Source organism: Lutra lutra, chromosome 11, assembly GCF_902655055.1.
Source record: "Lutra lutra chromosome 11, mLutLut1.2, whole genome shotgun sequence".
Lineage (NCBI taxonomy): Eukaryota > Metazoa > Chordata > Mammalia > Carnivora > Mustelidae > Lutra > Lutra lutra.
In genome coordinates, this window is record NC_062288.1 from 39,948,915 (window position 1) to 39,966,294 (window position 17,380).

At 43.8% G+C, this 17,380-nt stretch overlaps 2 protein-coding genes across 7 annotated transcripts in view; one reads left to right on the forward strand and one right to left on the reverse strand.

Moving 5' to 3' along the window:
• Positions 1 to 5,736, reverse strand: part of SLC25A13 (solute carrier family 25 member 13) — a 184,956-nt gene extending 179,220 nt beyond the window's left edge. For both annotated transcript variants that reach the window (XM_047695756.1, XM_047695755.1), the window contains exon 1: positions 5,604 to 5,736. In XM_047695756.1, the coding sequence (XP_047551712.1) occupies positions 5,604 to 5,618 (15 nt within the window). In that variant the 5' untranslated portion in view covers positions 5,619 to 5,736. The remainder of the gene's footprint in view (positions 1 to 5,603) is intronic.
• The window catches only part of LOC125081215 (translation initiation factor IF-2-like), a 78,060-nt gene continuing 65,910 nt past the window's right edge, over positions 5,231 to 17,380 (forward strand). For 3 of the 5 annotated variants that reach the window (XR_007121612.1, XR_007121611.1, XR_007121613.1), the window contains exons 1-2: positions 5,231 to 6,023; positions 14,907 to 15,006. Coding sequence is in view for 1 of the 5 variants with exons in the window: in XM_047695762.1 (XP_047551718.1) it covers positions 5,251 to 5,976 (726 nt within the window). In the remaining 4 variants the exon portion in view is untranslated. Of the gene's footprint in view, positions 6,077 to 9,512; positions 9,805 to 14,906; positions 15,007 to 17,380 lie in introns of those variants that run through there. The other 2 variants (XR_007121610.1, XM_047695762.1) reach the window with 2 other exon arrangements.

Below are 17,380 nucleotides of genomic sequence, written 5' to 3' on the forward strand. Positions count from 1 at the left end.
TAAGCAATCAGTTCCAAGCTCCTCTGCAGCTCAACCTAGCACTGTGACCAGACTCAGACACACAAAAATCTCAAGCCTAACTTAGAAAAACTTCTACATAGGCAACTGGGGCTACAAGCCTGTTCAATCAGGCTTATGATGGGGTTCAGGACACACTGCACCAAAACGCAGCACCTTGGCATCTGTAATGTCTGAAGCCAAAGGAGTCTGAGAAAACAGCAGGAGCAGGAAGGTCACTCTGACCTCCACCCCCACAACCCTCTTTCCTGAAATCGGTTATGTAACTCCCATGTGAAGGGTACCCTCCCTGTACAAGAAGGAGGAAAGACATTCTTATTGCCAGAGATGGGGAAGTGGGGACCCAGACAGCAGTACAAACAAAACCTTGTTAAACCTGTGTCTTCTAGTTACTTCTTCATCATTTACCACTCCTGGCCCAAACCCCTTCACCTTAGTTATTTCCAAACCCACTCTTTCTTTGTCTAAAAGGAATAAAAGTTTCCTGCCCTGGTCACTTCTCTGGGTCTTCATTCTCTTGTGAAGACTCCCATACCCAGGTAAAAATTCAGTAAAATTTGTGTGCTTTTCTCCTATCCATTTGTTTTTATCAATTTAATTCTCAGACCCAGCCAGGGACCCCTAGGAGAGTCCAGAAAAACTTTTCCCTCCTCTACACTTAGACTTATACAATTTTCCTCCAAACTGTACTGCGCGAATCTTATGCAAAAGACATTTTACCATAGAACAGTAAGTGTATCTTGAAATATCTGACTGTTACATATCAAGTCAACAATTTTCATGGATAACATGTGGAAACTGTGACTACATGTGGAAATCAAGACAAAGCTACCAGCCTAATAACAGTCATTAAATAGAGTGGTTTATTTAGGTTAAATTACTAAGAATTTCAACACTGCCAACTCTGCTATGTTGTCAGCACCTAAAGTCAAAAGGAATCATCCGGGCTTATTTTCACTCACACAACTGCACAGCAAATTTCCAAAGGAAATGGCTGAATATGAGTACTCTATCTTGTAAACGTTTCCAATCAACAAACCAGACCACCACGCTACATATCAACCACTGGGAATAATTCCGAGGTAACACACCAGAGCCACCATTAATTGGGCCGATTTAACCCAACAAGAGGGTCTGGTTAAATGGGCCATGAAAACAGGGCTTGCTCAGTTGCTGCTGAAGACATGCTAAGGGAACTGTATCACGGTGGCAAGGGCAGAGCCCCCTTACTTCCCAGCAAAACCAACATGCATGTGCAGAGTCACACATTCCTCCTTTCCAAGACACACTCCAAGGCATCATGGCAGCAAGGATGGATGCTTATGAAGCAGCACATGCTGAGCGAAGAGGGGAGTTTCCCACTGACAGAGAGTGGGAAACTCAGGGCAGAATGATTCCATTTAAGAACCGAACAAAAGTAGAAGCCAGACATAGGACAAAAAGTCAAAGAAGCAGAAGGGAGTCACAGCCCCCCCAGCAATCTTATAAACAACTCCATACCCAAAAAGACGTGCTCCCTAGTTTGTTTAGGTGTTATATCCTGGCTTTCAATCCTTCCCACCACTCCCACCCCCCAGTTCTCTATTGGCTGAGTGACACCTGTACGAGTGTGGCCTAACTGGGGAACACCTACAGCACAGGGTCCCAAACCAGGTGAGCCAGGGGAAAAGGCTGCCGGACCAAGGTTCCTCTGTAACCGTAACTCTGCCTTTCACCTGCTGTTTCTTATCAATGGAATGGGTCTTCCCTCTTCCCCCCAAACATTCCTGCTGAAATACCACCTCCTATGCCCACAGAAATGGTCTCCTTCCCTGATGCCCCCATAGCCCTTGTTATAGCACTAATCCTACCCAGGCATTTCCATGAGAGGAATCGCCTGCAGTGTGGCTGTGGTCTTCTTGAAGGCCCAAAGGGAGACCAATTCATTTTCATATCCTCAACTTAGCCACACTTGGAACATAAGAAAGAACATAATACGATCATGGCAACATCTCATCCAAGAAGGGACTATCAATACTAAGTGTACTAGTCCTACAGACCAAATTTTCATTATTAACACTTCAATTTGTCTCCAAATTCCTTTCTTTCAGGTCTAGGCTAATTTTAGACAAATTACTGGTCCATGTCCAGTGTTGTTTCTGAACATCTCTCCTGGCTGAACTTGAGGGAGCATTCTCTAACTTTTAACAATTTCATTTAGTTTCACTTCCTCATTATTAATGTACAAACTCAACCGATGACCAAGAAGGAATGTTCCCTACAACCAAACAAGGGGTGAAGGAGAAGGAAAGGTTTTTCCTCTCTAATACTACCTTTTAAAAATGCATTTTTTGTGGAGTTGCATGAATTTTAAAAACTCATCTGCATTTTAATACATGCAGGGTAGTGCTTGGAAGTTTTTAAAAGAAATCCTGAAAACAACACAAACAGTACAGGCAGACCACTTACCATTTACCATATAGCAAGGGAACCCATAAGGATTACCTTACGAAAGTAGGCAGAACAAGAGAATGGAAGCTTTTTTTTTTTTTTTAAGGTTTTTATTTATTTATTTGACAGACACAGATCACAAGTAGGCAGAGAGGCCCGCAGAGAGAGAGGGGGAAGCAGGCTCCCCGCTGAGCAGAGAGCCCGATGCGGGGCTCTATCCCAGGACCCTGACATCATGACCTGAGCCAAAGGCAGAGGCTTAACCCACTGAGCCACCGAGGTGCCCCGAGAATGGAAGTTTTTTGAGTTTGTCTCAAAATACTAGGAGTTAGATAAATGTTACATCATGAAAAACATGTACCTTTGGCATCGTTATGCAGAGTCTTCATGCAAAATAAAAGCAGACCAAAGACTAGATTCTTGGCCTGCCTATCTGAACTACTATTTAAAGGATGATGGACATGAACAATTAGTTACATTTGGGGAAAAAGAAAAAAAAAAAGAAACTCAGAATAAAGAGATCAAGAAACTGCTAGGTGTGGCTGAGTTCATCCAGAAAACATCAAATCTGCCTAATTAAGTATTCAAATAATTCATCACAGTGAGTGCTGGAATTCACCTATAACTGCTGAGTTTCAGACTGTTGGCCCAACCTCGGAGACATCCCATTGAAGTGAGCTCTCTCCTAGGCAAGCTCTTCATGTTTTAATAAAAGGGGATGTCAGTCCTACTTCTAAATGAGACTATAGCTCTGTGTTCAACCCAGCAATATGGAATAACTGCACTCCAGGAAAAAGCAAAGAGCACAGCCTTTAACTTGGGTTGTCCAGTACTGACTAGTAGCCAACACAATCACCTCGCAAGAATAGTGCTAAAAGGCAACTAAATAAGAGACACTCTTGGATTAAGGCAGACCACCACAGCTCATTTTGGGAACTTTTAAGACTACATTTACGGCACTGCCCTTGAGCTACAGGGAGTGACACTACAAGAAATGGCCTTATGGAACCCACAGACATATATGTGTGGTCATGAGCTAGTTTTGAATGCAGTTCACTCACAGCATATAAAAGGACATGGGGAGAAACCATCCTCAGTACAAGGAGACCTATCTCTCAAGAAACTGACCTCACTGATCATTTCCTCTTTACTTTGAATGCTAGAAAATTCAGTCACCTCTAGCAAGTACATCCTTATTTTCTACTAACTTTAGTCCTGGCTGCATCTTACTTTCCCTTTATCCTGTTTTTCTCATCTACTCTGACTAGATGTTGATGTCTTGTTGGCTTATAAATACAGGTACACATGACATGAGCCATCAGAAACCCTGAAAAGAGGCAAGACTAAAATGAATAAACAAACAAAAACACAAACTCCCGAAGAGCAAAAATGAAATGTTTCATTTTCTCTCTCATACTTGGCTAAAATTCAACTGCACTTATTGACATGATGTGACAGTTTCACAAAGATACAACCAAAAAGCTGGATCTGCTTCCATGTCACTTATTTACTTTATACTGGTTAATGATCTTTTTCTTATACTCCAATTATGTTATATGCATATTCCTCAATTTAGGCCCCTCAATTATTTTATCCCCAAATTAAAATTATTTAAATCACCTGCAGATATTAAAAAAATAAAGTACGGGAATCTACTTTCACCTACTCTGCTGCAAGAAGTCACCAGGAGAGAACGCATTCATATGAAGCCTTGGACTCTGACTGCATGCAAATTTAATGCAAAGAAAAGGTCAAGGGCTACTGGGTTTGAAAGGGTTAATGAAGTTTCCAAAAATGAATACCAGGGATCCTTAAAGAATCTACCTAAAATAGTTCTCTATACCCATATGTTCACACACACATAAACACACTCATGCACACACCCAAGAGCAGACTCTTGAGGATGGAACTCAGGAGTAATTACAGAAAAGAAAAAGGCCACTTAGGCCACATAGTTAGGAACACGAAGTCTGCAGATTTGGGGAGCCTGGAGAAACTTAAGTCATAGAACAGCATTTAAATATATTTGTCTGCTTACAATTTCCATTGCAAATGTGATTAGTTTGCTTGAATAAATAGGAATATGATGTGTTGGCCATGTTTTCCTCTTGAGGGTTATCACAGAGTTTTGATTAAGGACAAATGTTTGAGATGTTGGGTATATTTAAGTTCACGGCACTTAAAACGAACTAAGAAGTTGTATAGGCTTGATTAAAGGGCTGCCTTCGTGAACTTAAAATTAAAAGCAATAAATTCCAATGAGTCAAGTGATTGGGACTAAATATGGTATTCTGTCAGAAAAGTTGAAATGGAGTCCAAAGAGACTGAAATGGTGTCCAGGTTTCCAAAAAACGGTGAAAGAGGAAAGGTCAAGCTGTCGGAGTTGCCTTTCCTCTGGGTTAGTGAATGATTCACATTACACAGAATTCCTTTTAAGTAAAACTTCACAAGAGTTAACAGGCTCCCAGGACAATCTGTTTTGTCATTTCTAAAAAGAAGCCTCTCAAACGCTCAGAGGCCGGTATGTAAGTGTTGTCAGATGGGGAGAGGGCTGAAGAATGAGAAGTGGGGGCGGGACGGGGGTCCTCTGGAGTTTTTACACACGCGCGCGCGCAAACCAACTATTCCGACCAGCCTCCAAAACGGAAGTCAAGGTGACTTCCCCACCCGCGGGAGGGCGGGGCCTTTGAAACCTAATAGGCTCTGGCTTCAGCCCGGGCTGTGCCGCCGGGCAGGAGAGGCCCGAGTCAACAACAACCGGGGTCAGAAGCAGGTGCGCTCTGGGGCAGCCGCGAGACTCAAATGACCCCGGGCCCTCGCCCGCCCGGGCCCACCGGGCTTCTCCAAGCCCAGCGTGGCTCAGCCCGCAGGGCGCCAACCAGACACCGACTCCCCTCCCGGGCCAAGTGGGAGGGTTCAACCGGCAAAGTTTCTACCGCAAGGGCGGGCCTCCGTCCCCGCACCGGCCACATGTGCTACCCGGGAGGAACGGTCACCCACCTCCTCCCGCTACTGCAAGGTGGAACAGCTGCCCCACGCCCCGCTCTCATTTGTTTTCCACGTTGCATCAATTCGGCACGTGAACGCCTGAGGCTCCCGAGTTTCCCGGCCCCGGCCGGCAGGCACGCTCCCCGGGGCAACGGGCCGACGCTTACCTTGGCGGTCGCCATGCTGCGCCCCGAGTGCGGGCGGCTGCAGGACCCTCCCGGAGGCTGGCTGGCACCGTGGGCCCCGGCGGCTCACTTCCAGTCCGGGCAGCAGCGGGGGTGGCGATACAGCCCCGCGGCGTGCGCGCCCGGCCTGCCTCCCCACGCCCTCCCGCCGGCGCGGGTCATGAGGGCGCCGCCCGCCCATTGGCTGCGCCCGGCCGGGGCCGCCGGGGCGCGCGTGATCCGACGGCCTCTGCCCTGCGGCCGGGGCGGGCCCGGGTCCGGGGGGCGGTGGACGGGGCGCGCGCACGTGACCCCGGCTGCGCTGTCCAGGGCCGGCGACCTCGGCGGCGCGGGCCGGTGGCCTGGGGGTAGGTGACCTGATGAGGGAAGCTGCTGACTTCGACTGGGGACGACCAGACCCGGGTGAGACTCGCCTGGAGGGGCACGGAGCCTGAGGAAGTTGAGAACTCCACTAGGTCATTCTTTAGCCACATTTTCTATGTCGGTTCGCCTGCAAAGGGGCTCCACTCTGCACCATAGTAGAATGTATCCAAAGGCACTGGCCAGTCGAAGGGAAGATAGCAAAGTAATATCACTGGCAAATCTACATTAAGGCCAAATCTGTAAACTCTAAGTACCAAATAGGTATATATAGTGCAGAACATAATATTCGGGAGGCTACTTCATTTCAGCCCCGCGTGTTAGGATGGAAGAGGTCAAAGATTCCACCCGCCCCCACACACACACACACACCGAATATAGGCCCTGTTAAGATAACTAGGTCAGAATTTCAATTGGGAAATTTGAATCTATAACCTCTAGAGATCTCAGCCCTCTTTATCAAAATTCCATTCACGTGTCTCTGCCATGACAATTTATAATTAAGGCAATTGGTCAGAGAAAAGGGCTTTAAATGTTTTGTGGCTTGTGGATATAACCTTTCAGCAAGTGTATTATTAATTATTTTAATCAGTCAATACCGATTGAGTGTCTACATGTGCCAGGCACTGTGCTAGATACTGGGAACACCAAAATGACTTGAAAGATGGTCACAGCCCTCAAAGAACTTAAGGGCTAGTGAGGAGGCCGATGCATAAATAGCTAACTTCTATTTAAACAACCTGTTAAGGCAACAACCTGTTCCCAGGGCACTATGGGAACACTGAGGACTCTGAAGGTACCTTAGGGGAGATAATGCCTAGGTTGTATGCAGAAAAGAGGCTGTGTATTAGTTCAGTGAAGTGGAGGGGAAGGGTTTTCCAGCCAGAGAAAAGGAGGAGAGGCAGGAGACCCAGAAATTGCTGGAGAACCGCAGCAAGTTATGAAAGTAGTTGGTCATGAAAGGTGAACTTGAGCTGTGGGACTGGTTGATGAAGGGTCTGGATGGACAAGTAGGGACCATGTCATGGAGGGTGTTGGGTGCCATGCTGAAGGGTATGCACCGTAACTGAAGGGCTTTAGAGCGGAAAGTAGCGTTTGAAGTTTTACAATGTAAACGGATCACTCTGCTTGCAGTGGGCAAGATAGAACTGTTGGTATATTCAGACAGGGCAGGCTGAGGGCCTGAAACTAGAGATGGGATGGGGCTAAAAGAATATATAGGAGGTAAAATTAGTCACCTGTGATGACTAATATATGTGGGGGTGGGAGAGAGAAACGGAGTCGTCCTATCTTGCATCTACATCCCTGGTATATGAATGTTGGCAAGACACCGAGATCAGTAATACAAGAGAGGAGTGTTTTGAAGTGTGTGTCTTTTTGTAAGAAGAGGATGTGCAATATACATATTACCTTGAAAAGCCAGAAAAATAAGCATTTCAAAGAGGAGCAACTGATTAACATACTCCCAAGAGATCTAACAGAGCCAGAAAAACTTGAACATGTTCACAGGCAGAGAAGAAAGACCATGCAGAGTGAAAGAACAAAAACAAAAGCAAAACCAGGGGAATTGATAGAGAAAAGACTGGCGGGGGATGGGTCTACAGCTCCTGCGGAGAAGTGGCCCCAGCTGCTCTAAAGGAATTTAAAAGGTACAGAGAAGACACAACTTCATGTAACCAAGATCACATCACATACCGCATATTTATTTTTAAGGGCATCACTGAAGCTCTCCTTTTATAATGTAGATGAACTTTAAAAATTTCAATGTGTGGTGTTTTTTTTGAAGATTTTATTTATTTATTTGAGAGAGAACGAATAAGAGAGAGCATGAGAGGGTAGAAGATCAGAGGGAAAAGCAAAGTCCCCGGGGAGCTGGGAGCCCCATGTAGAGCTCCATCTTAGGACTCCAGGATCATAACCTGAGCTGAAGGCAGTCGCCCGAACCAACTGAGCCACCCAGGCGCCCTCAATGTGGTTTAAATCTATTTTTAACCAATCTTAAGTGTATGGTTCAGTCCTGTTAAGCACACTGTTATGCAATCTCCAGAACTCTTTTTATCTTGCAGAACTAAAACTCTATGCTTATTAAACAGCCACTCCCAGTCTTCCCTCCCCTGCAGCTCCTGGCAACCAACTACCATTCTACTTTATGTCTCTATAAATTTGACTACACTGGATACCTCATAAAAGTGAAATCATATAGTATTTGTCTTTTTGTGACTGGCTTACTTGATTGAGCATAATGTCCTTAAGTTTCATCCATGTGGCAGTGTGTGTCAGAGTTTTAAGATTCTTTAAGATTGAATAATATTCCCTTAACTTTTAAAGAAAAAAAAATAGAAAAAGAATCAAGAATCTGTAAGATTTTCTCTGGATATCTTGGAGAATTTAGGAAGTCATAGTAATGACAAAAAAAAAAAAAAAAATCACTCGTAATCCCACCACCAGAGTTAACCACTGTTAAACATTTTACTGTATTGTCTTCAAGTCTTGATGTCTCTATGTCCTTATGTAAGAGAGTTATATATTTTTTTAATTTCATTCAGTTTTATATACTGAATAAATATACAGTGTTATTTCAGTTTCAGGTGTACAATAGAGTGATTCACCAGTCTATATCTTACTCAGCGCTCATGATAAGTTTTCTGAAAGAGTTATGTTTTTAAATATAAGACAAAGCATCGTACTCTTGTTTGTAAGTTTCTTATGGCTGTTCTAACAAAGGTACCACATGGTTGGTGATGTACAACAGAAATATATTCTCCTACAATTCTGGAGGTCAGAATTTCAAAATGAGCCTTAAGGGGCTAAAATCAAGGTGATGGTAGGGCTGGGCTTTCTCCAGAAGATATAGGAGAGAATCTGTTTCTTTACCTTTTCCAGGGGCTCACGGCCTTCTCTTCATCTTCTAAGCCCACATACATAGATAGCATCTTCTGTGTGTGACTCTGCTTCCCTCACATGGCCTCTTCTGTCCAAGAAATCCCTCCACTTCCCCCTTAGGGACACTTACAGTGGCATCTAGAGCCAACCCAGATAATCCAGGATAATCTTTCCACCCTCCAGATCCTTAATCACATCCGCAAAGTCTCTGCCATAGACATTAACATTCATAGGCTCCAGACTTTAGGATGTGGATGTCTTTTGGGGGGCTATCAGTCCACCTACAAAACCTACCACTCTATGGATGCAAGTGTATCCACATATGGATAAAAGTGAATTTTGACTTACATTTGGAGTCAGACTCAATTATTAAGTTTCTTCCTTCATTCTAGAATTTCCCAAAAAAAGAAATTTTCAAATAGTTTCTCAAAATAGGAAATTTTCAGTCACAAGCTCTGAAATAGGAAAGATGCTCCTTGATTTCCTTGGAAGCAATAGCGTGACGTGAAATATCATCTGGGAAGATAAAGTGTAAGTTGCCTGGGCACCTACCATGTTCCCTCTGACCTCTTCATCATGTCCTGACAGGCTTAGGTGCACTCTTGATAAGTGACTTGTCTCATACTTGTCCCTTCTCTCTGTTCCCAGACTACCATCCTCCCTACCATTTGAAAGTAACTGACACTGATGCACTTATAAGAAGCCACAGGGACATACCAAAGAAGGCCAGGTGATAAGAAGGCAGAGATTAGTGTGACCCAGCTATGAGCCAAGGATTGCCAACAGTCAATAGCGACCACCAGAAACTAAGAAGACGAAAGATAGGATTTTACCTAGAATCTCGGTGGGAGCATGGCTCTGCTTGATTTGATTGGGAAAAACACCTTGACTGGGGACTTGTACTCCACAGAACTATGAGATAATAAATTTCTGTTGTTTGAAGCTACCCAGTTTGTAGTACTTTGTTTTAGCCGCCCAAAGAAACCCATAGAGGTCCCAAAGCCATCTGTCTTATAGCACCGGGTGCCAACCTGGTGTGCTGGGAAAGCAGCCAATCCAAATCACGGGGAAAGCTCATGGGCTGTGAAGGCACACAGCCTGAGTGTGAGCTCAAGCCCCAGGAATTCAGAAAAGTGAACAGCGTGTCCTGCTCTGAGCTTTCACCTTTCCCAGAGCAGCCATACCTTGTAGATGCCCTTTGCCCATGCTCTTAAACTATCTGGTTTTCCTCAGCTCCCTAAAAAGCAAACAAGCCAGTAAGAGGTACCCTTACCACTACCAGCCTGCTCCCAGATCCCAGCATGCTGGAAAGTCTACTCCAGCAAAAATGCTTGCAAAACACATCATCTACTGGAAATTTTAGGCATTTACTACAAATTGCAACACGATCCTTTGTATGGATTGCATTTTGCAAAGGTAATGGTAGAGCTGGTAAAGGACATGTGTGCCAGAGCAAGAGGAGCACCATGAAATAAGTAAATGAAGAGTTCCCAAGTTCTGACCTTGCTCAGGACGCAGGACCCTCTGGGGCAGTCATTTGGTCTGCGAATCCTGCCCAGTGTCAGATCAAGCACAATAAGGCTTCCCTGAGAGTGGGCTAAAAGTAGGTCGGAAATGAATATGACCTAGTATTCTTAGTAGATCAAAAAGAGAAAGCTGTGTCAACATTTTTAGAGTTAAAAAGAAAGGAAAGGGATGGGGTGCCTGGATGGCTCAGTGGGTTAAACCCTCTGCCTTCAGCTCAGGTCATGATCCCAGGGTCCTGGGATCGAGCCCTGCATCTGGCTTTCTGCTCAGCCTGCTTCCTCCTCTCTCTGTGCCTGCCTCTCTGCCTACTTGTGATCTCTATCAAATAAATAAATAAAATCTTTAAAAAAAAAAGGAAAGGGAGGGAGGGAGTCAAGATAAGAAAAGAAGACATCTTGAGAAAGTGTAATTGAAATCAAATCCCCATAGTTTTGAGGTATGCTCTTGGCCTTGAATAGCTAGTTGCTGAGACCAGAGCAGGTATACACAAGCCTGTGAACACTTGCCCCCTTGGGTAGACCTTCAGTTTCACCAAATATAAAATGTGAGCATTGAAAGTTACCCAAAAATGGAAGTAGGGGCCATATCAGCAACTACCAACAGTCGGCTGGGGAAAAGGAATCACAATCACTAACTTTACATATAATTCATCGTAATGTCTTGGTCAATAGCCAAATATTCCAGGGATAAATGATGAGATTCACAGGCTCTCAAAGTACATAGAGCTTTGCAGGAGGCAAAGAAAAACCTCTAAAATCTGCTATAGCCACTACAGATTTGGGGATCAATTCAGGTTTCCAATTTCATTTCAAGTCCCTAGACTCCAGTATTTACTGGTAAGAGTATCTAAATATGGTACTGGGATAACAGATGGCACATAGTACCCCTGAGAAGTTCTAAGTTGACAGAGGTATGTGATTGCTGTGTATTCTGAGAGCATAACGGACTCTTGGGTAAGATTCAGTAGAGAGCTGATGCTTGACCAGGCTTCATGGGATTATAGACATTATTTATACTTCCATGGCTTAAGTGTTGACCATTGCAGCCCCTGCCAACATGGCCTTATATTCTAATGTTAAACCATTTTCCTGCCCTACATCATATTCTATGCACAGAAGCCAAGGTGAAGAAGACACAGTCCTGGCCCTCAGAGAATTCACAGATCTATCATTCTTGTCTTTGTCAGATGTCATTGGATCAGAGAAATCTGCCCCTCCTCCATTCACCTGCCGCTTAGGTTTTCATTCTATCCCTTATCACCTGGAATACATCTATAATTTATTTGTCGTCTGCCTTCCCCCGTTGGAAAGAAAGTAGAGATTGTATGCCTGGTGTCTGCAACACTGACATGTATAAGGCACTCAATAAATACCCATTTAATGTATGCATTCACAATACGAAGTCCTACACCTACAGCACCAATGCCTCTAATGATTGAGGAAGATTACCCCACAGGGGCCAGTGAGTAGAAGTTTAAATTAAGGACATCCTGATGACTTGGCTTCATCCACAGTTTCAAGGCAAATTGTGAATGTTCCTATATTAGACCAGAGCAGTTGCTCTTCCCAGTACCTTATTCCAGCACCATTCATAAGAGAAACGCCCCTGGAATCTTATACAACACTGACAAAAGAGGTAGGTAAATAAGAAATAGTAGGGATATTTTGAAGAACTAATAGTACGAGAACAAGGGAAGTCCTAACCATGTTGAAGCAAGGGTCATGCCTTATATCCTGCTGTGTTGTACGGACCAGGCTCAGAACCTTTGTGCATTGGTTTCCTGTTGCCATTATAACAAATTGCCACAAGTTTCTTGTTTAGAACATCATAAGTGTATTATCTTATAGTCCAGAAGTCCAAAATGGGTAAAATCAAGATATCAGTGGGGCTGTGTTACTTTCTGGGGGCTCTAGGAGAGAATCCATTTATTCCTTGCCTATTCAGCTTCTAGAAGTCACCTTCGTACCTTGGCTCATGGCCCTCCTCCATCTTCAAAGGCAGTAAGAGCAGGTCCAGTTCTTCCCATATCACATCAATCTGATCTCTTGTTCTGCTTGCTCTTTTATATTTAAGGACCCTTGTGATTACATCAGGCTCAGCCACACAATCCAGGATAACCTTCCAATGTTAAGGTCAAGTGATTAGTGTATTAGTTTGTTAGGGTTTACCATAACAAAGTGCCACAGACTAGGTGACTTAAACAACAGAAACTTGTTTTCTTAACAATTTTGGAGTTTAAAAGTCTCTGACCAAAGTGTCAGCAGGGTTTGTCTTTAGCAGGGTAAGTAAATCTCTCTTCTTGATTTATAGATGGCTGTCTTCTGCCTGTGTCTTCACATGGTCTTCCCTGTGTGCATCCCTGTGTCCTAATCTTCCCTTCTTATAAAGATACCAGTCATACTGGATTAGAGGCAATCCCAGTGATCTCATTTAAATTTAATTACCTCTTTAAATACCCTATATCCAAAAACAGGCACATTCTTAGGTTCTTGGGGTTAGAATTTCAGTATATGAATTTTGAGGGGGACACAATTCAGTTCATAATGGTTAGCAATTTTAATTCCACCTCCTACCTTAATCCTCTTTTGCCACATAATGTAATGTAACATATTCAGAGGTTCTGAAGATGGAGACATGAATGCCTTTGGGGAGCCTAACACACCTTCTGCTGAATATGGTATCACTGGCAGAGCAAATCTTTGAGAAATAGCAGTTCTGAGAGTAGACTATTTAAAACCTTTAACCATGGTCCCATAAGATCCCAGTAAAGCGAAACTGATTGCTCACCAGGATTAGGTCAAGTCTTTAAAGAGATTAAGCTCTATCTCTATAGTCCGGAAGGAGAATACTCTAGGGTTTGTTCACCAAACCCAACTCTGTGTTTATGAGTCTGATTGTGGTCTCCCAAGCCCAGCAATCCACTCAAAGCAGTGGCAAGTCAGGCGTAGGCCACCCCAACCCCTCGGGGCACCCAGGAGGGATGTAGCAGAACAGGCAAATGCGTCAGCAGGCCAGCATCTGATCAGCAGGAAGGAGCAGAAGCCAGTAACCTATAGTGAGCTCTCCAGGCCTGACCAGCTGTAGCACAGAGCATTCCTTCTTAGGGCAGCTATGTCTTTCACAAGAACTCCTAAAAGTCTTCATCAAGAGCTCTATAATTCCTTATGGAATTAGATGCTCGGGAAAACAATCTTACCAAAACTGGTTTCATGAGACTTGGTTTTTGTTTTTATTTATTTATTTATTTATTTATTTATTAATAAAAAGTAAGCATCAGAAACAAACAGAAAAAAAACACCACCACCACCACCAACCAACTCTGTCATAGGTATTATTTCCCTCTCGCCCTTCTTTACAGCTAATCAAGATGTAGACAAGCAAGGACTAGTTGGGCTATGTAGTTGCCCTGGCTCTTATTATCTCCTCATCTATCTCTCTGTGTGTCTATTTGTCTAACTAGCTTCCAATAGAATGGCGAGTGAATAATCAGACAGACCTTTATTGGAGTCCCAGCTCCGCCAGTTACGGCTGCAGAGCCTTCGGGCAGTTATTAACCTCTCCGGGCCTCAGTCTCTTGATCTGTAAATGAAATAAAAGTACCCATTTTGCAAGGTTGCTATGATACTGAATTGAATATGTAAATCATTCAGCACATAAAAGTAGGTTCTAAATGTTAGCAATACAAGAATGAAAGGGTCAGAGCAGCCGTCCTCCTTGACTCTTTCCTGCTTTCATGCCCAATGACTCTATTCTAGTGTTACTGCTTCTAGTATTCTGTTACACAGATGAAGACTATCCAGGCCTAGGCACACTATCTCAGAATCTTTCAAAGGCAGGCAAACATAGGGATGGAAAAAAAGAAGGGAGGCAGATCAATTTAGAAGACGCGGAAAATTTACTTTTGAAGCTGGAACTTGAAATTCCAATAAGGCAGAGAACATGAGAGCCCTTGAGTACTTACGAACAACCTACCAGTGTTAGCTCTAGGTTTCCAATTTGAAGATATTGGACCAGATGGTTCATGTCTGAACTTGTTTGTCACTTGGACACAATCACAGTTCCAGCCCCAGGGCCAACGGCCTTTGCAGTGCTTTATCTTCCTTCCGGCTGCCACTGCCTAAGTCCATTAGGGATCCACTGCCAGCTAGAAAGAGAGGCCAGCACAGTCAACCTCCAAGAACTCGTGCGGATGGCAGAGCTCATTCTCTTGAGAATAAGAGGATCTTTTAAACAAATAAGAGGTCGTTAAACATCAACAGGTAAAAGTAAGAAGAAACTCACCAGATACCAAAAGGGGCAGGAGAATTCAAACTCTAGCTGACTGTCTGGCTTTTCTCTGTGAGACCCCATGGAATGTGGCCCCTCCTGCCTCTCAGGTTCTCCCACCCCTTACTTCCTGACTGCCTCCAGTTCCTCAACGGGCTGAGCTTTCCTGCCCCAGGATCTCTGCACTGACTGTTCAGTCTACAGCGAACACCACCAGTCCCTCTCCCTGATCTTCTTTTTCATCCTCAGGTACTCAGGGGTGCCTTCCCGACCTCCTTTCTAAAGCTGGAACCTCCTTGTTGTTCTCTATCTCTGCATCCTGTTTCTGGCCCTTTTAGCACTTATGACAGTGAGTAATTATGTGTTGTGTGTGTGTGTGTGTGTGTGTGTGTGTGTGTGTGTTCTGGGCATTGGTGTGAAAAGTTACTTGGGACAGAAAGATTGGAGCTAGATGGAGAAGGTACGGCTTCTAGTTCTGGGGTAGTTCCTGGGCCTTTCTACTGGTAAATGACCTGGTGCAGTAGCCCAATCAACACTGTCACAAGTAAATGATTTGAGACTTGATGTCATGGGCTAAGGGTCAGGGGACCCGGATTTTAGTTCTAATCCAGTTCTGCCACTTACCAGCCTTATCACTGTGGGCAAATTGCTTCTCCCCTCCAAGACTCAGGTTTTTTTACCAATGAAGTCAATGTACTTGATGTTGCAAATGCTCAACTATGCTCAACTATTTGATGCTCAAATGCTCAAGTACTAATATTCTGTTTTCTTCTCCTGATTCATTTAAACAGACTGTCAGTCAGCCAACGTCAGACATAAGGTGGAATAGGAAGCCATATACTATAGTAAGACTGGGGTGGGATGCTACATATCAAGGACAGTGATAGCCTCTGTCCTTAAGTTGCAAACTGTCCATTCACAAAGGAACAGATCTCCACTGATCCAGTCACATACTCTGGCAAGATTCATTGGTTGGATATGTAACTGCCTATCAGGGTTTTTGCAAGTCAGGAAAACGAAAGGTACCTGATCTCCTGTCACAATCTGTGACAGGCATTGCCTCCAAAGTCACTAGTGAAGAAGATAGCTGTCCTAGCAGAGCCATGCATGCTTTTGGAAGACCCAGGCTAATAGGACACAGATCAGAAGTTGTGGGCGGAAAGACCTCTGCAGAGCTTTGCTGTCCAATACTGTAACCATGAGCCACATGTGGCTACCAAGCACTTCACATGGGGCTAGGGTGAATTGAGATGTGCTGAAAATATAAAATATATGTTGCATTGCAAAGATTTTAGTACAAAAAAGCATATGTAAAATATCTGACTAAATAACATAAATTGATGACATGTTGAAATGGCAATAGTTTAGACACGTTGGGTTAAATAAAATATATTCTTAATATTAATTTTATAAGTTTCTTTTAATGTAGCTCATAGAAAATTTTAAATTACTGAGGAACTCAAATGATGTTGCTATTGAATAGCGCTGATCCAGAGCTAGTTGTGTGTAGGGAGGGGGGCAGGAGAGAGAGAGAGCGGAGAAGGAAGAGGAGGGGGAGGAAAAGGAGCAGGAATTGGTGCAGAAAAGAGGGACTTGATGGAGGAGATGGGAGTGAATCAAGAAGATATTCTGCCTAGTGTGTCCCCAATTTGTACTCAACTGCACCATTAGGCAGCAAGATGGCCAAAGTCCGCAATGCCAGGTCATGGATTGGTGTTCCCAGAGATGACCATTTGAGGGATTTTCAGATATGGGATTTCACATGAGGATAGGGTAAGAGGAATCGGATGAAGTGGGAGGCAGGGAAGTCAGATACAATTCTGTTACCCATCCCCCCTCAAAACCACACTGCACCCTGAGCTTGCCCAACTGGCAAAGAGAGCTCTAAATGGGATGGAGAAAGGCTAAAATAAACAACATGGTGGATTAAACACAGACTGAACCTTAGTTATTTAGGAATAGGATTTTGATTTTATGGCATAAAGCATCAGTTATTTTTTTTTTAAGATTTTATTTATTTATTTGACAGAGATCACAAGTAGGCAGAGAGGCAGGCAGAGAGAGAAGGGGAAGCAGGCTCCCCACTGAGCAGAGAGCCCGATGCAGGGCTTGATCCCAGGACCCTGGGATCATGACCTGAGCTGAAGGCAGAGGCTTTAACCCACTAAGCCACCCAGGTGCCCCAGTTATTTTTTTTTAATATTTTATTTATTTATTTGACAGACAGAGATCACAAGTAGTCAGACAGGCAGGAAGAGAGAGAGGAGGAAGCAGGCTCACTGCTGAACAGAGAGCCCGATGCAGGGCTCCATCCCAGGACCCTGAGACCATGACCTGAGCTGAAGGCAGAGGCTTTAACCCACTGAGCCACCCAGGTGCCCCAGTTATTTTTAAATTCTAATTAGATTAGAGAGAGTTCTGACAACACCAAAAACAACAAAGGAGAAAAAAATAAAAATCATCCATATTCCCCTAATCCAGTTATAACTATTTTAATACTTTACAGTAACTTTCTTCCAGTTCTTTTCTTTGTATGCATGAGTGTGTGTTATAATGATGTGTTATATTATTGGGATTACACAAAATTTGTGTATCTTACTGTTTCAATGATTTGGCATAAAAATTATATGATGTCACTAATTATTCTTGAAAAATACAATTATAATTGCTACCTAATATTACACCGCAAGAATTTATCAACACTTAAGCATTCTCTAATAGTT